At 47.8% G+C, this 23,231-nt stretch overlaps 3 protein-coding genes and 1 pseudogene across 3 annotated transcripts; 2 read left to right on the top strand and 2 right to left on the bottom strand.

The window, feature by feature from the left end:
- The first annotated feature begins 11,046 nt into the window (after positions 1 to 11,046).
- LOC105478980 (histone H4) lies at positions 11,047 to 11,688 on the top strand. Its single transcript, XM_071086406.1, has one exon. The coding sequence runs from the start codon at positions 11,110 to 11,112 to the stop codon at positions 11,419 to 11,421; it is 312 nt and encodes a 103-aa protein (XP_070942507.1). The 5' UTR covers positions 11,047 to 11,109; the 3' UTR covers positions 11,422 to 11,688.
- Positions 11,689 to 17,098: 5,410 nt separating this feature from the next.
- LOC105478976 (histone H3) lies at positions 17,099 to 19,604 on the bottom strand. The gene has a single exon (XM_011736719.3). The coding sequence runs from the start codon at positions 18,696 to 18,698 to the stop codon at positions 18,288 to 18,290; it is 411 nt and encodes a 136-aa protein (XP_011735021.1). The 5' UTR covers positions 18,699 to 19,604; the 3' UTR covers positions 17,099 to 18,287.
- Positions 19,605 to 19,688: 84 nt separating this feature from the next.
- LOC105478977 (histone H2A type 2-A) lies at positions 19,689 to 20,549 on the bottom strand. The gene has a single exon (XM_011736720.3). The coding sequence runs from the start codon at positions 20,207 to 20,209 to the stop codon at positions 19,817 to 19,819; it is 393 nt and encodes a 130-aa protein (XP_011735022.1). The 5' UTR covers positions 20,210 to 20,549; the 3' UTR covers positions 19,689 to 19,816.
- LOC105479291 (histone H2B type 2-E-like) lies at positions 20,450 to 22,756 on the top strand (annotated as a pseudogene).
- The last annotated feature ends 475 nt before the right edge of the window (positions 22,757 to 23,231 follow it).

The following is a 23,231-nucleotide window of genomic DNA, read 5'->3' as shown; positions in this document are numbered from 1 at the left end:
AAAACAAAAACAAAAGAACCTCCCAAAAAAACCACAACTATAAGTTATAATCCATAGTACAATTAATTTACTTGGTAGAGATCATCTTTTCCTTTCATTTTGCCCTTTTAAAAGAATAATAAAACGAGAAAATATCACCAATAGTAATTATCATTATGTGAAACTTGTTGCAATTTTTATTTTCCTGTAAATGTGACTGGGAGGCCATGTAATGTATTTCTTTTTTTTCTTTTTATTTTTTTTTCTGAGACAGAGAAAGGCTGTTGCCCAGGCTGGAGTGCAGTGGAGGATCTTGACTCACGGCAAGCTCCGCCTTCCAGGTTCATGCCATTCTCCTGCCTCAGCCTCCCGAGTAGCTGGGACTACAGGTGCCCGCCACCCATGTCCGGCTAAATTTTTTTTTTTTTTTTTTTTTTTAGTAGAGATGAGTTTTCACCATGTTAACCAGGATGGTCTTGATCTCCTGGCCTGTGATCCACCTGCCTCAGCCTCCCAGAATGCTGGGATTACGGGCATGAGCCACAGCGCCTGGCCAATGTAAATGTATTTCTTACTGTAGACTGAGGTCAGGAGAGTGGGCTGTACTGTACACATATTGATATTATTTGTGTCTATTCCATGTATCACTCTCCTGAAGCATCTAATCTAATACAAAAAAAAAAGCAAAACACAAAACCTAGGCCCAAATTCCACCTTGGCCATGTTTTAGCCCAGTAACTCACATTCCCCAGTGTCTAATCTTTACCAGAAACTTCCTTATCTGTAAAATAGGGTAAAAGCCTTTTCTTCATTCCAGGGTTGTTGTGGACTCAAACGAGAGGCTGTTAGTGAAAGGTTTCTGTGAATTAAAAAGCTCCTAGGAACCCAATTATTCCTGCTGGCTTGGCCACATAGTCTAGAAGAATCTCTACATAATTAGCATCTAGAGATTAGATAATTTACCCATTATTTTCCACGTGCTTGTCTATTTCCCAGCATGATGGTAACATTTCCAAGGGAGAGATCTAGAATATATATCATATCAATTAATGTTTATCATAAAAATAATGAAATTGCTAATAACTATTGATTTATTGTCATGTTGAGACTCTGCTCTAAGTACTTTGTATGGACTGTATAGCAATTTATCCCTGCACTAATCCTATGAGGTATGTGTATTTATTGTTACTGTTTTACAGATATTGAAACTAAGACACTGAGCCTCTATTTTAGCCTCATGTCTTCTTTCCTTCCAGCTTTCCCCAGGCAAGTAAATGCAGGCCACAGTCTTCCAGCCGCCCAACCATTCAGGCTTTTCATTATTATAGGAGGTATCTGGTCAAGGACCACCACCATCTTCCTGTCCTGCCCCGTGAGCTCCCCAAGTGGAGACACAGCCTGTTCCCCAACACCTACACTCATGAACACAGGAGGGTTGGTCAAAATTGCACAGCTTTCATGCTTAGTTTTATACTCAGGTGTCAGTGACTGATAGAAGGGCCTTTTGGAGGTAGAGAGTGCACAGGCTCTGAAGAGGCAAGACCAGGGGAAGTCTGGACCTGCTTCCAGAGTGTCCTCCCACAAGGCTTAGTGCTCAGGACCTGTAGTGGGTTGAATATGTTCCCTAAAGTTCATGTCTGTATTCTCCTTGAGAGCCTTTAGAGGGAGCATGGTACTTTATTTCAGACTTCTGGTCTCCAGAACTGTGGAAGAATACAGTTCTGTTGTTATAAGCTACCAAGTTTGTGGTCATTTATTATGGCAGGCCTAGGAAACTAACACAGGTTGAGTATCCCTTATCTGAAATACTTGGGACTGGGAGTGTTTCAGGTCTCAGATTTTGGAATATTTGCATATATATAATGAGATGTATTGGGGATGGGACCCAAGACTGAACACGAAATCCATCTATGTTTCACGAATACCTTAATAACACTTACACTGTGCTCCATTTTCTCCAACAACTTGACTTTCTGTACTATAGATAAACATAAATGTTTTCTCTCCCCACCTCCGCTTTTTTTTTTTTGAGACAGAGACTTGCTCTGTCGCCCAGGCTGGAGTGCAATGGCACAATCTCAGGTCACTGCAACCTCCACCTCCTGGATTCAAGTGATTCTTCTGCCTCAGCCTTCCGAGTTGCTGGGATTACAGGCATGTGCCGCCAGGCCTGGCTAAATTTTGTATTTTTAGTAGAGATGGGGTTTCACCGAGTTGGTCAGGCTGGTCTCGAACTCCTCACCTCAAGTGATCCAGCCGCCTCGGCCTTGCAAAGTGCTGGGATCACAGGCATGAGTCACCGTGCCTGGCCTTGCTTATTCTCTTTTAAAATCACTGTAACTCATGGGGTATCTGCAGGCCTCTTTCATATTTTCAACAATATCTTTATACCACAGAGCAGAGAATAAACAAACAAACAAACAAAACCCCACAGTGAGTAAGGGACTTAGGTCTTGGCTCCTACGTGGGGCATTATGGGAAACGTGCTGTTGATGACACTGGCCTGCACACATGCCATTTTATGACCCTTTGTGAGTGTGTGCACGTTGGGGAAACCGGGCATGTGCAAAAAAGGTACATCTCAGTGGAAAAGGGCTGGGAGGGCCTTTTCTTTTTTTTTCCTTGGGAACCCTGAATAAGCTATACATTGTATGACCCATTGTGTGAGATCAGGTGTGGCATTTTCCACTGAGGCACCACATTAGTGCACAAAATTGTTCAGATTTTGGAGCACAGGGTTTCGGATTTTCAGATTAGGGATGCTCAACATGTACAACATCCTTGCAACAATCTAGGTGTGAGCTTTCCTCAAGAGCAAGAAGAGCTTGCCACTTCCGCTATATGACCACGGTGAAGCCAGCCTGTCACCCTCCTGCCCTGGATGACCCCAGGGAGCTCTACAGAGGTCCATGGCTGTGGGAGGCCAGTAATTGTCTAGGAGAGCTCAGTGCCACTTGCAAAGACCACAGATCTCTCTAGAAATTCTGGGCTGAGCAGGTGAAGGCGGCTGGTCAGGCCCATGAAGGAGCCTAGTCAGCCTTAAGGAAAGGTTCACTGTGGGGCCCCTGACTTCCCATTCCTGATCTCCTTTTCACCTCTGCTGCCCACTTCCTTTTCTCTTTCCCTCCAAGTACACCTCATACTCTGCTCCTGATGACACTCAAATCTCACCCCTCCCCGCCCCCCCGTCAAATAAAAAGAGCCTAGCGGCTCTTGTAAGAACGGTGTATTCATTTCCTAGTGTTGCATTAATAACTTATCATAGACTTAGTGGTTTAAAACAACACAAATTTGCCGGGCGTGGTGGCTCACGCCTGTAATCCCAGCACTTTGGGAGGCTGAGGCGAGTGGATCACCTGAGGTCAGGAGTTCGAGACCAGCCTGACCAACATGGTGAAAACCCGTCTCTCCTACAAATACAAAAAGTAGCCAGGTACGGTGGCATGTGCCTGTAATCTCAGCTACTCAGGAGGCTAAGGCAGGAGAATTGCTTGAACCTGGGAGGCGGAGGATGCAGTGAGCTGACATCACGCCATTGCACTCCAGATTAGGCAACCAGAGCGAAACTACGTCTCAAAAAAAAAAAAAAAGAAAGAAAGAAACAAAACAACAACAACAAAAAAACCCATACAAATTTATTCTCTTATCATTCTGGAGGTCAGAAGCCCAACATAAGTTTCAAGGGGCTAAAACAAATGTCTGAAGGACTGGTTTATTCTGGAGGCTCCAGGTATATAATCCATTTTTTTAAATCTTCCAGCTTCTAGAAACTGGCATTTTTTAGCCCCTAGACAGATCACTCTAATGTCTGCGTCTGTCATCACACCCTCTTCTCCCTGATTGACCCTCTCGTCTCTCTAAGGACTCATGTGATTATATGAGGGGCTCATCTCAATAATCCAGGATAAGTTCTTTATCTCAAGGTCCTTAATTTATTCACATCTGCAGAGTTCCTCTGCTATATAAGGTAACATATTCACAGATTCCAAGGATTGGGATGCGGATATCTCTGTGGGGCTATTATTCAGTCTACCCCAAATGTGCACTCCTCCCCAAAGTATTTATCTTTGAGCACCAAGGGGAACTCTGCCTTCCGCTAAGGCTACACAACTAGCCTGATGGTGGACTGTAGCAACTTGTAGGCCAGGGGTACAGCTCAGGGCAGCTACCCCTCCCTCTTCTGGGGCCAGCCTGGAGGAAGTTCCTTCCAGAGTCCAGGTTATATTGCTTCTGGCCTGCAAATTCCTGAGAATTCTTTGAAACCTAGGAGGGGCCTGGGTATTATGCCCTTTTGAGTGAGAATTCAGAGGCCAGTGGAATCAGGGCAATCAGGCATTTCCTGATCATCTACGATGCTCCAGGATGCTGACTTGGAGAGATGAACAAGGCAAAATGCCCATTCTGACGGCACTCAGAATTTCGCAGGGAACTGGAAGGATAAATGAATCTGGGAGGAACTGCTAAACCAGAGGAGAGGGTAAGCTTGTTAGAACCTGAGAAGAATGCCGTCTGAAAAGGTAGAGAAGTCAGAAGAAGCAGTGAGGCCCTCAACCGTGTGTATCACAATGCCTCCTGTCACTTCCTTTCTGAGCTTCCATTACAAGCTTCTCCGTGGGTGTTTTCTGCCCGAGCACCTGAACTTTGGAGACCTCGCACTTTGGACAAAGTCCCTGGCCCTGACACTTAATAGTTTTGGGAACTTGGGCAAAATACTCAAAGCTTCCTAGTCTGTAAACTGAGAATGATAAAACATCTGCCTTCCTTGCAGGATCGTTGTGGTGATGTATAAGACGTAAAATATGAAGCACAGTCAGCAGTCACTGAGCTTAAGGAATGTTAAGTTATAATCATTATTTCTGAACTTTGGTGCACAATACGACCCTGTTGACACCTCCTTTGCCTCCTTGGGACATATTCTCTTCTGGTGGTCCTCATCCCTTTCCAGCTATCCTCTGTCTCTTGGTATTCTCCTAATCTACTAACTCCCATCAATGTTCCTGCTTGCCCAGGGTGCCTGTCTCAGCCTTCTTCTTTTCTCCCTAACCCCTGCGAAGATCTCATCAAATTCCCTGCCTTTCATTTTCCTTATCGATTTGCTGACGGCTTACTGACAAGTATCTCCAGCTGAGACCCTTTACTGATTAGAGTAATAACAACTGGTGGATGTGTTCTCCTAGACAGAGAACAAGAATCTCAATTTTCAATGTCGGGAGGGACTTTATGCATCTTTTTGCTTTCAAAAGCAATTTCTGTCTGGGTGTGGTGGTCCATGCCTGTAATTCCAGCACTTTGGGAGGCCAAGGCGTGTGTCTCACTTGAGGTCAGGAGTTCGAGACCAGCCCGGCCAAAACGGTGAAACCTCGTCTCTAGTAAAAATACAAAAAATTAGCTGGGCATGGTGTCAGGCACCTATAATCCCAGCTACTTGGGAGGCTGAGGCAGGAGAATCGCTTGAACCCGAGAGGGGGAGGTTGCAGTGAGCAGAGATCTTTCCACTGCACTCCAGCCTGGGCAACCGAGAGAGACTCTGTCTCAAAAAACCAAAAACAAAAAGAAAAGCAATTTCTTCTCTCTGCATTCTCCATGTTACTAAAATCTAACATCAACCCCATAGCTCCTCAGGCCAGAAGCTCCTTTGTTGCATGCATTCTCCAAATGCCTAAATCACCAATTTTTTTTTTTTTTTTTCTGAGATGAAGTCTCACTCTGTCGCCCAGGCTAGAGTGCAGTGGCACGATCTTGGCTCACTGTAACCTCCACCACCCTGGTTCTAGCAATTCTCCTGCCTCAGCCTCCCGAGTAGCTGGGACTACAGGTGTGCACCACCACACCTGGCTGATTTTTTTTTTTTTTTTTTTTTTTTTTTTGAGACGGAGTCTTGCTTTGTCGCCTAGGCTGGAGTGCAGTGGTGCCATCTGAGCTCGCTGCAGGCTCTGCCTCCTGGGCTCACGCCATTCTCCTGCCTCAGCCTCCTGAGTAGCTGGGACTACAGGCACCTGCCACCACACCCGGCTAATTTTTTGTATCTGTAGTAGAGACAGGGTTTCACCGTGTTAGCCAGGATGGTCTCCATCTCCTGACCTCATTATCCCCCCGCCTCAGCCTCCCAAAGTGCTGGGATTACAGGCATGAGCCACCGTGCCTGGCCAACTTTTGTATTTTCAGTAGAGAGGAGGTTTCACCGTGTTGGCTAGGCTGGTCTTGAACTCCTGACCTCATGTGATCGGCCCACCTTGGCCTCACAAAGTGCTGGGATTACAGGCATGAGCCATCACGCCCTGCCCTGAAATACCAAATCTTATTAAATCTACATTCTACAATTCTGTCACATCTATCACTTCATCTCTGTCCACTCCTAGCACTGACTTAGCTGAGGACATCTTCAACTCTGATCAAAGGACCCTAAGTCTAAGTAACAATAACAGTTTCACGGCAGGGCTTCCCTGGAACCAGGCTGGATGTAATGAGAATTTTCAAGAGAATGTGAATTGCTCTTTACTTGATTTTCTTCTCTTTCTTTCTTTCTTTTCTTTCTTTCTCTTTCTTTCTTTCTTTCTTTCTTTCTTTCTTTCTTTCTTTCTTTCTTTTTCTTTCTTTCTTTCTTCTCTTTCTCTCTTTCTCTCTTTTTTTCTCTCTTTCTCTTTGTTTCCTTTCTTTCTTCTTTTTGTTTTGAGATGGAGTATCGCTTTTGTCACCCAGTTTGGAGTGCAGTAGTGCGATCTCAGCTCACTGCAACGTCCGCCTCCCGGGTCCAAGCGATTCTCGTGCCTTATCCTCCTGAGTAGGTGGGATTACAGGGGCCCGCCAACAAGTCCGGTTAACTTTTTTTTGTTTGTTTTTTTGTATTTTTAGTAGAGATGGGGTTTCACCACGTTGGTCAGGCTGGTCTCGAACTCCTGATCTCAGGTGATCTGCCCACCTCGGCTTCCCAAAGTGCGTGAGCCACCGCGCCCGGCAATTTTCTTTTCTTTTCTTTTTTTTTTTTTTTTTGAGACGGAGTCTCGCTCTGTCGCCCAGGTTGGAGTGCAGTGGCCGGATCTTGGCTCACTGCAAGTTCCGCCACCCGGGTTTACGCCATTCTCCTGCCTCAGCCTCCCGAGTAGCTGGGACTACAGGTGCCCAATACCTCGCCCGGCTAGTTTTTTTGTATTTTTTTAGTAGAGACGGGGTTTCACCGTGTTAGCCAGGATGGTCTCGATCTCCTGACCTCGTGATCTGCCTGTCTCGGCCTCCCAAAGTGCTGGGATTCCAGGCTTGAGCCACCGCGCCAGGCCGATTTTCTTTTAAGACCAATCTGAAAGTGCGGAACTCTGTGCACCTGAAATGATTACATTTTGATATTGACGTGAAAAAATTGGGTTCTACTTTGCCCCAGTTTCTCAACCCAAAGAAGACATTCCAAAAGTTTCCCATGGGGCCTAGGAAGTTTGGCCTTCACAGGATAGTGGCAGGAGTGTTAACTTTGTCCTATTACCAAAAGGTGTCAAAGCTGTTACTAAACTGTCTGTGACAGTATGGGAAACCCTGACAGCACTGGGGAATTCCTCATGGTCCTTCCAGACCATGGTCACAGTGAGAACCCGATTCTGTTGCCCTGGCCCTGTGGGGAAATCCCCAAGATAGCTGCTGATAGTTAAGGAAACAGTGTCCTGCCTAGGCTGGGTGAGAGAGATTGGGTCAGACAGGCTGCACTTCCTCAGTGAGTGTGCATATGCCCGTCCGCACTGCCTATCGTTTCCTCACCCAATGTGAGAGCAGGGGGCTGAGCTGAGCTGAGTGGAGAATTCATGGGACCTTTCGATGGTCAAGACCCAAAACTTCTATTGTATAGCATCCCTGGAACAGAGAACAGGAGGCAGTCAAGGCCCCAGCTTCAACCTTTTGACAGTAAACCAGAAAAGACCAAGTAGTGAGGCCTCCACTGTCTCACACAAGCCAAGACCAGGTCTTAGACTATCCAGTGTTCCTTTCTCTCTTTCACGGTGCTGATAATTTGGGGAATGAGCACTCCATTGTCATAGGAGGGGCAGATGGGGGTGGAAGAGTGAGAAGGGTGAAGTTAGGACATAGACATTCCCACTAAGCCAGAGACCCCTGAACTGCCATAGCCATGACATGCACAGGTTGTCCTCAAATCCCAGGGCCATGGACAGGTCTTGGGTGTCTTTCGAATTTTAAGTTGGTTGGCATCTGTCTAGTTCAAAACCTGATTTAGGTTCAGTTCAACCAGGGAGTATGATTCTTTGGGGAGAGGGCCTTGACCTAGAAATCTACATGCTCAGCGGTCTGCCCAGCTGCTAATGGCTCTGACACACTGGAAAGGCACTCACCCTCTGAGGGTTTCAGACTATATCTTTGAAAATAAACTTCAGTGGATGAGGTACCGGGTGCAAAGGTATTGTCCTCAACAGCTCTAGTTGCTACTTCTAACTCACAGGGTACGTATCACGAAGGATCCCATCATCCATTGTCGGTCTGAGCAGGGAATGGGATTTTGGCAGACCATGAATCCTGTATTAGTTTCTAGAGGGACTATAACAAAACACCACAGACTTGGGTGTTTAAACCGAGATTGTACCACTGCACTCCAGCCTGGGTGACAGAGTAAGACTCTGAATCAAAAAAAAAAAAAAAAAAAAAAAAAAAAAAAAAAGTGTATACATAGGAGCACTCTGAGATGAGTAACTCAAAGGGGTGGTTAGAATTTGGGATCTACCTAACAGCAGGGGAAAAGGAGGAGGAATAAAGGACATATGGAAAACCAAATGACTTTTGAAAAGATAAATGGTCCCTTAGAATAGATGGAAGATTCGAGTCTTGTGACAATGTCTATTTGGGTGTGATGACTACTTCTCATCTCTGAGATTAGATTTGCTTCTAGTCCTGAAGAAGATTTATGACAACTGAGTTAAAAATTTGAGACTTGCGAGGAGGATCTGCTGTTAAACAGGTAAGGGATTTTAGCTGTTTATTTCAGCTGAAAATAATTCTTAAGTCGAAACTGGCACATTTGGAGGTAGCATGTCCTGATCCCCTTAAAAAGGGAACTGAATAGACCCCGTATCTCTGATTCTGCCCAGGGTCCTGTGCCCGCTGACACCAGAAATCACCACTTCTCTCAGCCTCGTTTTGTGGTGGTTTTATCAAGCTGCAATTTGGTTATGTCTTTTCTAACAGTGTTTAAAAGCAATCAGATGCAGGAACTTTTCCTTTTATTAACTATTATTGAGCTTATATTGGACACTGAACTAAGTGTCAGTTTACAAAAATGAATAAACAAAAATCACTGCCAGTAAGGAACACACAGCCAAGATGGGGGGAGTACTAAGATGTAAAGAGATGTAAAATAATGTGATAGATTTGGCGAGAGTTACTAGAGAGTCAGAAAAGGGCAAGCATGTTTCTTCTCTGTCCTGAAGCAGCCAAGGGAGAGGAAGATATCTGATGCCAATGCTGGGGTGTTGGTTTAGGCATGTAGATGCTGTGATGGGTAGTGGAACCGTTCAATGAGCAGACAGGAGAACCAGCTTTATGCGGGGAGGGAGAGAAGTGCTCCCCTCATCCCCCGTGAGTCACACCCTGGAGATTATAAGTGTCAACATTTTGATTTCGGGAGATTTTGAGTTTTGAGCTTAAAATGACTGAAGAACCACGAGGTGGATCTACGTGTTTCGAGTCTAGAAGTCTGAATACAGATTTACGATTTATGAGCACACAGGAGGTGGATCCAAGGGAGAGATTAAACAGGGCACAGAAGAGTTTTTAAAAATAATATTTTTCCGGGGAAAAAACCCCAACAAAACACGATTCTTTCAGCAGAAACCAGAACATTTTCTCACAGACTCTCCTACAGAGAGCCCTGATAAAGTAATAAACATGCTAACAGTAAGAACCCCAACCAATTTCATAGGGCAGTTTGTGGTAATTACTCTCAGTATGGAGCAGATAGTCCTCTTGCAAAACCCGATGCAGCAAACTTTGCTAGCTCCATGTGGGGCCTCCAGAGGACACAGTTGGGCACTAAATCCTGGCTGAAAACAAAGGCCGATTTAGAGGATCCGTAGAAACGGATGCACAGAATATCCCTCAGTTTTCTCTGTGTAGCAGGCCCTCCATATACGCGGGTTCCCCAAGATCGAAATATCAAACAAATGAATTTAAAAAAAAATACAACAAAAGCTAGTAAAAATAAAAACAGTATAACAATTACTTACATAGCATTTACATTGGATTAGGTGTTACAAAGTAATTTAGAGACCATTTAAAGTACACGGGAGGATGTGCATAGTTATGTGCAAATACTACGCCATTTTCTATGAGAGACTTGAGCAACCAGGATTTTGGTATCGGCGGGAGCCCTGGACCAATCCCCCTCAGTTCTACCGAGGGAGAACTGTTTTGTTTCTTCCAGCACTGCTTTGACCGACAGTGTGTTGGGATTCGCTGACCTCCATGAGAAAGCTTGGCAGCATGCTGAGATCAATTTTCCCAGGGCCAGAATTCTCCTGCGTGAGCTAAAATAGAGTGGCTCGGTCCAACAAAACAGAGCCTAGAGTCAGGAATTATGGCGAACCTGCTCCCTCCCGTCCTCCCTTGGCGCACAGATCCCTGGCGCCGCCGCTCTTGAGGTCGCCTCTCGCGTGCTGGCCTCATCGTCGGAACGGCGCTTCCTGAGGCTTTATATAAGGACGGCTCTGAATCCGCTCGTCGGGATTAAATCCTGCGCTGGCGCGCTCCTGCCCGCCTCTGGCCTCCATTTGCTCTACCTGAGGCTCCCTCCAGAAGAACTTTCCCTTAGCCTCAGTGCAGTGCCTTTCGGGCGTCCTCAGACCAGACACAGGCCAAAGCCACCGCAGAATCCGGAAGCCCTGGGTTGGGATGTGAATTCTCCCGGGGACTATGGCGTAGCGGGGCGCGGCGGGGGGGGAAGAGGGTGGGAGGGACCTGAGCAGAGTGGAGGAGGAGGGAGAGGAGAACAGAAAAGAAATGACGAAATGTCGAGAGGGCGGGGACAATTGAGAAAGCTTCCCGCCGGCGCGCTTTCGGTTTTCAATCTGGTCCGATACTCTTGTATATCAGGGGAAGACCGTGCTTGCCCTGACAGAAGCTGTCTTTCGGGCTGTAGCAGTCATGTCTGGCAGGGGAAAGGGTGGAAAAGGCTTAGGCAAAGGGGGCGCTAAGCGCCACCGCAAGGTCCTGAGAGACAACATTCAGGGCATCACCAAGCCTGCCATTCGGCGTCTAGCTCGGCGTGGCGGCGTTAAGCGGATCTCTGGCCTCATTTACGAGGAGACCCGCGGTGTGCTGAAGGTGTTCCTAGAGAACGTGATTCGGGACGCAGTCACCTACACCGAGCACGCCAAGCGCAAGACCGTCACAGCCATGGATGTGGTGTACGCGCTCAAGCGCCAGGGGCGCACACTGTACGGCTTCGGAGGCTAGGCCGCCGCTCCAGCTTTGCACGTTTCGATCCCAAAGGCCCTTTTTAGGGCCGACCACTCGCTCATCTGAGGAGCTGGACACTTGACTGCATAAAGTGCAACAGTAACGATGTTGGAAGGTAACTTTGGCAGTGGGGCGACAGTCGGATCTGAAGTTAACGGAAAGCTACTGTGTGGCCCATGGCGCTCACAGCCGTAAAGACTTAAGTCGTTGACCGAAAGCGGCTTTTTCACTTACTTGGGCTTTTTTTTTTTTTTTTTGCCTTTATCGATATGAAAGGTTGAATGTGCTCTAGGTTTGACCACTACTTTCTCGGCTTGCTCTTCTGGAGCAGTATATAGGCACACCTAGAGGGGCACGTCTTTGCGATCACCAGATCTGGTTCTGAGAAATAGGCACTGGCAATTTACACGTGCCTTGCTATGTAATCTCCCTATATTTGCTCAGGCAAAGTGGGAGAAGCAGCCTTAGATCTTCATTCTATAGATGCCGGCTTTCCCACCTGATCGGCTTAGATTTCGCGATTGACTGTTCTGGGCTTCATTTTACCCTCTACATAACAAGCGGGTGGACTAGATCCCTTAGTAAGGGTCCATGTTATGTGGTATCTTCAGCCACGCACTCAGCTCAATCTTAGTACAGTTAAAAAAATGAATTTCTAGCAAGCTATCTGCCCAGTGCCTGAAAAGTATCATTTCTTGTGTTCAGTAAAAAGGCTCCTAATTTAATCAAGGACCTATGAGATAACTGTCTTTCAGTTGTGGCATTGCAAGGATACAAATGCAGAGACATTTTAATGTGATCCTTCTATAAGAGTGAACCAACGATATGATCTGAAAGCAACTTCACAACTAATTCAGGTATGTGACTTCTACTTCTTAGGGCCTGTTGTAGCTTAGAATGAGAGACGTGCAGAAACGTGCCCACCATCAATACAGAAAGCACAATTTAATTTTGACAAGGCAAAAGCCAATTCTGTATCAGCATGGCATCTGTTAAAGCAAGCTATTCTTTACACTACCACCTCTAAATTGCTCTCATTTGGATTAAAATGTGGGTTCACATTTCTAATCCTTACAGTTTTGCAGCCATTGCATATCCCATAAGTTTCTTTTTCTTTTTTTTTTTTTTAACATTCTAGGCTTATGATTTTACTGTGTATGTATTTGGAAGAAGAAATTCTGTCAGCTCCCAAAGGATAAACCAGCAGTTGCTTTATTGGTTTTCAGATGTGGCTGCTCTCATCAGCATCAAACACTTGAGACTGAACTAAGCTTAAAACACGGTACTTAGCAATCAGGTTGCCGGCAAAGCACTGGTGCGAGACTTGCCTTCCGGGAGCTTACCAATGGGGCTGCCAGCAAAGCGGTGGATGCAAGACTTGCCCTCCAGGAGCTTACCATCAGAACGGAGAAGACAATAAATGCATAATATATAGACGACATAAATCCATACCTGTACACATTTAAGAATAAACAGTCCAACAGTAAGAGGCAGCACATATTCAATATGCTGAGAAATGTAGACAATAACTACTATAGGAATCCTAATGTTACAGGAGTCACTGGCTGCTGGGAAACCAAGGAAAACTTGGCTATGGACGTTGGGGCTTGTGTCGGACTCTGAATAAAGGGCAGAATGATTGGCATCCTACTGAGATACAGAGTAAAAGGGTTGAGGGCAGGGAGGAAGTGGCAAGAATAACATTTGTGAAGATGTCCAGGTAAGAAATAGAGGTTGTAATGCTCAAGATGTTTCCTTTTCCCTTTTGAATCTGACCTGTGATTTTCAGCATTGCTATTTCAAGTATCACTGATTTTTTTTTAATTTTAAAGGCAATGCTGATGAATCTACCTGATCCTCACCAAGATCCACTAAAGAAGGAGATATCAAAAATTTGAAGATAAAGAAAGAAAGGGAGTGGGGGAGAAAACACGTCCATTGTCTGAATTAGTTGTTCTCAAAATGTAGCCTCTCATCTAGCAGCACTGATCACCCGGGATAAAGTCTTGGGCCCCACCCCAGACCTATTGAATGAGAAACTGAAGAAACTGAGGGGTGAGACATAGTAATCTGTGCTTTAAAAAAGCCCTCCCGGTGATTCTGATACACATTAAAGGTTGAAAGCCACTGACTTAGGTAACAGCATTTCTTTCTCTCTCTCTCTCTTTCTTTCTTTCTTCTTTTTTTTCTTTCTTTCTCTTTCTTTCTCTCTTTCTTTTTCTTTTCTTTCTTTTTCTTTCCTTCCTTCTTCCTTGCTTTCCTTTCTTTCTTTCCCTTCCTTCCTTCCTTCCTCTTTCTTTTTATGAGATGGAGTCTTGATCTGTCACGCAGGCTGGAATGCAGTGGCACGATCTTGGCTGACCGCAACCTCTACCTCCCGGGTTCAAGTGATTCTCCTGCCTCAGCCTCCCGAGTAGCTGGGACCACAGGTGCCCACCACCACGCCGGGCTAATTTTTGTATTTTTAGTAGAGATGGAGGTTTTGCCATGTTGGCCAGGCTGGTCTCGAACTCCTGACTTTAGGTGACCCGCCCTCCTCGGCCTCCCAAAATGCTGGGATTACAGGAGTGAGCCACCGCGCCTGTCCTCTTTTTTTTTTTAAACAGTTTTTGTTTTAATGCAAAAATATTTAAAACCTGAATATATGTTGCCCAGATGTTCACCCAAATGTTAAAATTTGCTTTAGTTTGAAGTCCAGCTAATTTGTGTATTTTTAGTAGAGACCGGGTTTCACCGTGTTGGCCAGGCTGGTCTTGAACTCCTGACCTCAGGGGATCCACCCCTCTCAGCCTCCCAAAGTGCTGGGATTACAGGTGTGAGCCACCATGCCCGGCCAATTACTGAGAATTCCTGCCTTTTTCACAGGATTATTTTAAGGATCAAATGAAAAGTTATACGTGAAAGAAGAATGACGCCATGAAGTGATACCGAAACCAAAGTTGATATATGTATTGCCTTTCCCACTCAATGTAGTTCGTTTTTTGTTTTGTTTTTTTGAGAGACGATTTAACTCTACTTATGGTGACCAGGCATTGCTTGGGTACGGCTACTACGGAAATAAACAAAGACAAATCCTCACCCTGAGAAATGTTGCCAGCCTAATGCTGAGAGGTTAAGGAAGGGAAGGGGTATTAAGATAGGAGAGGGCAGAGGCAAGGAGGAGGGCCCAAAGAGATGAGGGCAAAGAAGAGCAAGGGAGCCGGGCACTGTGGCTCATGCCTGTAATCCCAGCACTTTGGGAGGCCAAGACAGGCAGATGACGAGGTCAAGAGATTGAGACCATCCTGGCCAACATGGTGAAACCCCGTCTCTACTAAAAATATAAAAATCAGCTGAGCGTGGTGACACGCACCTGTAGTCCCAGCTACTCCAGAGGCCGAGGCAGGAGAATCGCATGAACCCGGGAGACGGTGGTTGGAGTGAGCCGAGATGGTGCCTCTGCACTCCAGCCAGGGCGACAGAGCGGGACTCCGTCTCAAAAAAAAAAAAAGAAAGAAAAAGATATCTCTCGTACAGAATGGAAGCTCAGTGTGGCAGGGCAGAAAGACTATCCTGACTATGTAATCTACTAGACCAGAGCTGGCGAGAGCTTCAGTTAAGGCATGGTCATGGGTGGACGGAGAAAAGGTGATACAATTGAAAGTCAGAAGGTAGATTTAGTAACATTTGGAACTCATGAGATTTGCACAGAGGGCAAGAGGAAGGGACACCTGACTCAGAACAGATGGGGGTAATGAAGGTGTCTTCCAGGAAGATGGGGAATGTGGAAAGAAACAAATCGGTTTGGAAAGCAAGATGATGCATGTGGTTTTGGAAATAAGCTGGGTTTGAAGTGCCTAGTATCCATCCAGAAGGACCTATCTACCAGGCAGTTAGAAACATTGGTGTAGCCAGGCACAGTGGCCCACGTCTATAATCCCAGCACTTTGGGAGTCCAAGGTGGGAGGATGGCTTGAGCCCAGGATTTCGAGACCAGCCTGGGCAATGCAGTGAGACCCTGACTCTACAAAAAATAAAAAAAATTAGCCGGGCCTGGTGGTGTGTGCCTGTAGTCCCAGTTACTCAGATGGCTGAGGTGGGAGGACCCCTGAACCCAGGAGTCCAAGGTTGCAGTGATCTTTGATTGTGCTACTGCACTCCAGCCTAGACGAGTGAGACCCTGTTTCACACACGCACACACACACACACACAAAATGTGTAGCACTCAGGATAGGGTCTCAGCAGAAGATACCAATTTGGGAGCACTTAGCTAAGGGACAGAAATATGGAAAGCAGGGAGTCAATCTCACTTGAGTTGCACGGAGAAAAGAAGATGGCCAAGGCCAGCACGGGGGAAACCAGGAATATTGACGGGGAAGAGAAAGACATGAGAAGACTGAGATGCGGACCTAGAGAAGGATAAGGGTGACCAGGAGAGTGGACAAGTCCTCTTCTAAGGAAGAAAAAGCAGTGTAAACATGGCCATGTCTCTTACCATGTAGTTCCCCTCCAAACACACACACACACACACACACACCTGTCCCCCACTAGCCTGCCTAAGGCAGAATTAAATGTGAACAAAGCACGTTTTTCACTTCATAAAAGCCACAGATTCAGAGTGGGCTTACTGGCAACCAAGGTAGCCACGTAGAAGCTAGTTATTAGAGGAAGAGGTGGGTTTGAGACAGGGTCTCACTATCTTGTCACCCACACTGGAGTGCAGTGGCACAATCTCAGCTCACAGCAGTCTCTGCCTCCCGGGCATAAGTGATTCTCCCACCTCAGCCACCCTAGTAGCTGGGACCACAGGCAAATGGCACCACTCCCGGCTAGGTATTTCTTTTTTCTTTTTCTTTTTTCTGTTGTTGTTGTAGAGACAGGGTCTTGCTATGTTTCCCAAGCTGGTCTGGAACTTTGACTTCAAGCAATCCGCCCGCCTCCGCCTCCCAAAGTGCCGGGATTAACAGCTGTGAGCCACAGTGCCCAGCCAGAGGAAGAGTATTTCTTTACCGTATCCTTAATTATCCTTTAACTGTCACCTGAGGGGAGACAATGATTTAAGTACAGGGAATGATTAAATGTTAAAACTTAGCATTTTAGAATGTTATCTTGTATTGATGAATTCAGCTTATGCTGGTCTCGCAAACAAATACGAAGACTGACAGATTCCTGTGAGTGCAGGCCTTCACAGTGCCAGGACCACAAGATGTAATGAATTCTACTCCTGACTGGATATAAAAAAAAAGCCACGAAATTTTCCTTTGAGATTCAGCCGGGGAGACCTCCTGGAGTTTAGAGGTGCCCAGACTGGTGAGTGAAAGGAGTGTGATCTGGGGTGCGGGGTGGGGGGGCAGTCAGAGGACCTAGATGTCTGACACCAACATCCGCAGCTTCCGGTCTCTGCTCAGTCACTACTGGACCCGAGAAGCTGGGTGCAGAGATGGTGGGTGACCTGCCCACCTCTGAAGGTCACTAGTTTTTGAAGTCAGAATACCGCCCATGCACTGTGGGCCTAAGCAGGTTATGAGGGTCTCCGCAGAGACCCAGAGGCATGCTCTAGAAATTGCTGTGACCCTGGAGCAGAAACATGTGGCAGTCCCCAGCAGGGCTCACCTACACTGCTCTCCTCACTTAACACGCCTCAGGAAAGGCAAAATGGCAGCTTTACAAAACGAAGTTTTATTCCATTTTCCCTTCTCCCCTCTTAATTCTCACAGATCTCTGCGGTGAATGCTTTTAACCTGTCAACTGTGATGAAACAAACAGAAAACCAAAGCCCTGGCTTCTTTGAGGTGCAACTAAATGACCGAGAAGGTGTTACCTAAGACCTCTACGGCCATTTGTATCTGGCCCTGTGTAGAGTGGGCTCTGCAAGACCCGGCCTCACTTTCCCACTAAGAGGCCTTGGACTTCCCAGCTCCCAGAGACTATAGAGATCGCCTCTGAGGCCTCCTGTCACGATTTCCTAAGGTGAGGAACTTCATTTGCCCAAACGGAGGCCCACGTTCTGCCTGTTTGATCTACTGTCTTCCCAAGGATCTGACCTCGGGGACCAGCGTCTGCCCACGTGTCCGACGAAAACAATGTAAAGGAACTACTGAGTCTGGACAGAAAATCCAGACACACCATGCAGCTTCTAAGAGGACCGAGTGCCCTCATTGGAATAGAGTGAGTCTCCTGTGGACATGGACAGGGAACAGCTCGATTAAGCCCAGATTCACAAAATTCCGCCCACACCCCGTGACCCCGGGAATTTTGGCTTAGGGGCAGGATGTGGGGGTTACCACTGTGCTGGTGGAGGTGGCGTGGGCCCGACCGGCAGCCCCAGCGCAGTTCTCCCCACGTTTGCCCGCAGAACCCCGGCGAGGCCGAGGTGGTCATTTCCCTCGCTAGCCGGAGGGCCGCGCCGGGTGAGGCCGGTTTGGGCGCGAAGCACGGGCGTGTGGCCCTCCACTTCCGCAAAGGCCAGGCGCTCTCAGGACCGCGAGCCCTGAGCGTCCGCCTGGTGACCCCTGGCCTCGGGACCGACGCCCCGTCCCTCCTGCCCTGCCTCCCCTCGCCACGCAGGGCCCCGGTCACGCGCAGGAAGAGCCGGACCGTCACAGCCCCCAAGCCGGCGCCAAGGAAAGCGGCCGCAGCCCGGCCAGTCCGGATAGGCCAACTGGCCGAAGTCGGCAGAGCTCAAGATGGCACCGCAGCAGGGGACCTGACTTGTCAACCGGCCCCGTGTTTTGTTGGGAGCCCAAGCGGAAGTGCCTTCCCCGCTCTAATGCCGGAGGGGGAGCACGGAGGGCAAGCGGTACAGCTTCTTCCAAGTGCTGATGTGGGTGGCTCTGAAAAGAGCCTTTTGGATACGATGGAACCTCCGACCGAACGCGCACTCCTTAAGCCCGCTCACCACGGATGCGGCGGGCCAGCTGGATGTCCTTGGGCATGATGGTCACGCGCTTGGCGTGGATGGCGCACAGGTTCGTGTCTTCGAACAGCCCCACCAGGTAGGCCTCGCTGGCCTCCTGCAGCGCCATCACGGCAGAACTCTGGAAGCGCAGGTCCGTCTTAAAGTCCTGCGCGATCTCGCGTACCAGCCGCTGGAAGGGCAGCTTGCGGATCAGCAGCTCCGTGGACTTCTGGTAGCGCCGGATCTCCCGCAGGGCCACGGTGCCGGGCCGGTAGCGGTGCGGCTTCTTCACCCCGCCCGTGGCCGGCGCGCTCTTGCGGGCCGCCTTGGTGGCCAGCTGCTTCCTCGGGGCCTTGCCGCCGGTCGACTTGCGGGCAGTCTGCTTAGTACGGGCCATAGCGAACCAAAACACAAGCTTACCAGCGCAGCGGCGGGGAGAGAAACGAGCTGCTGGCCCCGCGGCAGCCGTCTTTATAAGCACAGTCTTTTCCCGATTGGGCGGAACAAGAATTGAAAATCCCGCGCTGGCTGTCCATTGGCTGTGACGTCACCCGTCCTAAAGTCACCGGTTGGCTTGGGCAGAGTCCTCCCTAATCCCGCCCACCCGCCTCACTTTCTACTTTCCAGTTGGCCAAGTTTTGCAAGCTTGTTTTTCCCCCTTTCCTTCAGGGTGAAAGTCGTTTTCCGTTGCAGTTTTGTCAGATTGTTCCCTGTCCGCCCTTCGCTTCCTTTCTTGTTGCGCCCAGCGGCTCCGGCATGGAACCTCATTCTTCCATTTGCCCCCAGCCTCCAGTTGCTACTTGGCGGATCGTTTTTCGCCTGTCGGGTACCTTTTGGGTGGGAGAGGTGCCCGCCCCCAGATTCCGCCTCCGAGACCCTTACTCTCCGCCGCCAAGGCGCTTTGGGAAACAAAACAGAAACTAAGACTGAAGTCAGCTCCGTGAAGCCAAGACCCAGCTCCGCCACACTGGCGAGCACTACCCGCTCAGGGTCCTCCCCATCGGGGGTGGGGGCAAGGAGCACGTCCCGCTAGTGTTAGGCTAGGTCTAAGTGCCCGGCCATGGTCTGCGGAAACCACTGGGGAAGCGCGCGCTCCGGGCGCAACACTTTAAGCGCCTTGGGTACTGCCCGCGGCGCTGGTGTTTGTGACTGTGTGGAGTGGACCGTGGCGGCACCCAGGATGTTTGGTGCCTCCACCTGCGCTGGGAAGTCCTAGGAGTGGGGACCCACTCATCGATGACCCAAGGCAGTTACGTGCTCCAGATGCAAGACGGCACACACGCGCGCGCGCACACACACACACACACACACACACACACACACACACACACACCCGTTCCGTCCCGTCCGCTGCAGGTTCGCCGTTTACTACTGAGAAACGCTGGACTGAGAGGAGCCGGCATTAGCAACTCTTTTATTTGAAAACGTGGGTGGCTCTGAAAAGAGCCTTTTGAGTTCACAGGTGCCCCTTCGAGACGCGGGCCGGGCTGGGCCCACTTGGGCCGGACGTCAGCCTCACTTGCCCTTTGCCTTGTGGTGACTCTCCGTCTTCTTAGGGAGCAGCACGGCCTGGATGTTAGGCAGGACGCCGCCCTGGGCGATGGTGACTTTGCCCAGCAGCTTGTTCAGTTCCTCGTCGTTGCGGATGGCCAGCTGGAGGTGACGAGGGATGATGCGCGTCTTCTTGTTGTCCCGAGCCGCGTTGCCCGCCAGCTCCAGGATCTCGGCGGTCAGGTACTCGAGGACCGCCGCCATGTAGACTGGCGCGCCGGCCCCCACCCGCTCCGCGTAGTTGCCTTTGCGCAGCAAGCGGTGCACTCGCCCTACCGGGAACTGGAGGCCAGCGCGGGACGAGCGCGACTTGGCCTTGGCGCGGGCCTTGCCTCCTTGCTTGCCACGACCAGACATGACAGCGATAGTAGTCACCGAGTGAAACTCCTGCCTGGCGACCGGAAAAGTCACCGAAAACGCCGCCGCTTCACCCTTTTATAGACAGAACGGCGATTGTCCACGGAGCACTTTGATTGGCTCAAGCAAATTTTGTCCCGATAGCCAATAGGATAGCTCAGCCAGAATCCACTCATTTACATAATCTCGTCTCTCTCGCATTGGGCGCCGCGAAAAACTCGCGAACCGCAACGCAGCGTCATGCGCACGGCCTCTGTAAGTGCACAGTCGTTTCCGGTAGAGCCCGAGACCAAGGTTCTGCCTGCGTTCTCGGCGGGTGAGAGTCGGTCTTGGGTCTGGCCGTGCCTGAACCTGCAAAGTCCGCGCCGGCTCCCAAGAAGGGCGCCAAGAAAGCCGTCACCAAAGCCCAGAAGAAAGACGGCAAGAAGCGCAAGCGCAGTCGCAAGGAGAGCTACTCCATCTGCATGTACAAGGTGCAGAAGCAGGTCCACCCCGACACCGGCATCTCGTCCAAGGCCATGGGCATCATGAACTCCTTCGCCAACGACATCTTCGAGCGCATCGCGGGAGAGGCGTCCCGCCTGGCGCACTACAACAAGCGCTCCACCATCACGTCCCGCGAGAGCCAGACGGCCCTGCGCCTGCTGCTGCCCGGCGAGCTGGCCCAAGCACGCCTTGTCCCAGGGCACTTGCAAGGCTGTCACCAAGTACACCGGCTCCAAGCGAGTCCCGGCTGCTTGACTCCAAAGTCTCTTTTCTGGGCTGCTTAACCCCTTCAGTGAAATAAGCTGTTTTCACACTGCTTACTGTAAGTTCTACTTAGGGAGTTTTTCACAGCACCTATCCCTTTTTCTGCAGCTGATGGGAGAGGAATATAAGATAAAGCCAGAATCTGTAGCTTGGTCGAGAACTACCTGGTAATAACATGGTAATGTGCACATAATTTGCCTTTTCCATAGTCGGTTTGCTACCGGGGCGGTCAGTGTAAATCTGCTCAGGAGAGTGGAAGGAAAAAATATAAATGCATATTGAGCTCGTCAAATTGTGTAGTAACCTGAGAATATTCCTAAACTTTTGCGACCACGCCTCACCATGTAAACTTTCCTTCCGCACCTGTAGACCTCCATTCTATGGTTGAAGCAATTTTCCGTTTACATAGTCCTTTTGTCTCAATTTGATATTCCTTTCAGGTACTGTGAATCTATAGGTATTTATTCCTAGGTTTCAAGACGTTAAATGCTCTCAGAATAGAGTAATGGAAAGGCTGCTGTCATGGATAGTAAAGCTTTTTAGTCAAGTGTTGATATGTAGACAATTCCCCACTGTTATCGTTGGGTATTTTACCATTTTCTGCGCAAGAAATGTAATGAAAAAATTAGGTCTAAGTTTTAAGGCCTTCATTTTTGAGACTGGATACCTTAAACAATAGTTTCCTAAACAGTTAACACTTATTTTACCCTGAAGCTTTTGAGACACACAAATATATATACCCTGAAGCTTTTGCGACACACACAAATATATACATAAATATATTTTATATTCCTTAAACCCCACATATTTCCACTGATCCAAATCACTGGGGGCGAGAGACAAGCAATCTATGACACAACACCAGGTGATTCATAAGTTTGGTAACCACTGACATTTGGTTATGCAGTTGCCAAATTCCTTGGTAAGAACGTGTTCACAATTTTCAGTCACTATGCCAGATAATTCCCCCTCCCCACACTCCCCTTTTTTCCGAGAATTGCAGTGCGATATACAAAAGTTTCATTTAATCCTTTATTAAATCAGGACTTTATATATTTTTATTAGGATTGAAAATACATTTCAAAAAGATCAAGTGAGAACAGAAGATAAAAGTACCAAGATAATGGCATAATACAAACTTACTAGAAAATACACATTAAGCATACTGCAGTGTCCTAGTAGCCCCTTTTCACTTTTTTCTCTTTATGTACCTACATAAAATTCCAAATAGTATCTTCCAGGATGACACACTTGCTGTGTACCCCACCCAAATAAAAACAGATTTTTTAGTTATTAGGTATTGTGCTAAATATACCTTATTTTATTGCCAAAAGAAAAAAAAAAAAGCAAGCTTTTCAAAGCTTCATCCCCAGAAAACATTTTCTTCCTTTTACACATACCTTACATGGCTCTACTGAGAGATAAAGCCTAGGCCTGCAAAGTTAATTTAAAGCATGGAGGTGGGGGTCAGAAAGACAGTAGGGAAAGGTTGAGTTAATAAGGCAGGTATGTGACTTCATTTTAACAGGCACCTGCATGGCGTCGAGTAAATAACCAGTTATATGTGGGGGAGGGAGTGGTCAACATTTGGTCCTGGGGACTGAGAATAAGAACAGGAAAGCAATAAGCTAACTATGAGAGTGACTCAATGTAATTATATTACTTGTCAATCGCTACTTTTCCTTTCTTACCAAAATTCACACAGGTATGAAAGCAATATGACATTCAGGTTCCATTATGTGTATTTGTGCACACGACTTCCCACAATAAGGGAGAAGAAAAACCACTGCACATTCGGATAAAACATGCTGGGAATACAGCAGTAAATAGAATAGAAAAAGTCTACACTTTAATTAGTGGATAAGTAAAAATAAGTGAACAAATAAATTTATATTATTCAGGGGGCCATATGTGCAATTCTGTTAAGTAAAGCAGAACATGGAGTGGAATAGGGATGACAGGTTTGATCAGTTAATACTTGAGCAGAGCTGTATACAGTAAGATAGTTATAGAATATCTTAAGGCAGAGTATTCTCAGAACAACATGGTAAGTACAAAGGCCCCAAGGCAGGAACAAGCTTGGTGAATGTGGGTGAAGCACACTGACCAAGGGAAAGTTTTGCACAGATCAGAGAGGTGCTTGAAGGCCAGATCATGTAGGCCATTAAGGAGCTTCACAGGCCATTGCAGAGATTTTGTCTTTTAAATGAGATAGAGTACTCTTGGAGAATTTGACTGGAGAGGCTGGTGGTAGCAATGGAGATGTGGAGAT

The sequence above is a fragment of the Macaca nemestrina genome, chromosome 1, assembly GCF_043159975.1.
Source record: "Macaca nemestrina isolate mMacNem1 chromosome 1, mMacNem.hap1, whole genome shotgun sequence".
NCBI classification, from domain to species: Eukaryota; Metazoa; Chordata; class Mammalia; order Primates; family Cercopithecidae; genus Macaca; species Macaca nemestrina.
Note: the sequence above shows the minus strand (reverse complement) of the source record. Positions and strands in the feature narration are given on the sequence as shown.

Coding starts and splice junctions, on each gene's coding strand:
- LOC105478980 (XM_071086406.1), top strand. CDS start 11,110: ATGTCTGGCAGGGGAAAGGGTGGAAAAGGCTTAGGCAAAGGGGGCGCT.
- LOC105478976 (XM_011736719.3), bottom strand. CDS start 18,698: ATGGCCCGTACTAAGCAGACTGCCCGCAAGTCGACCGGCGGCAAGGCC.
- LOC105478977 (XM_011736720.3), bottom strand. CDS start 20,209: ATGTCTGGTCGTGGCAAGCAAGGAGGCAAGGCCCGCGCCAAGGCCAAG.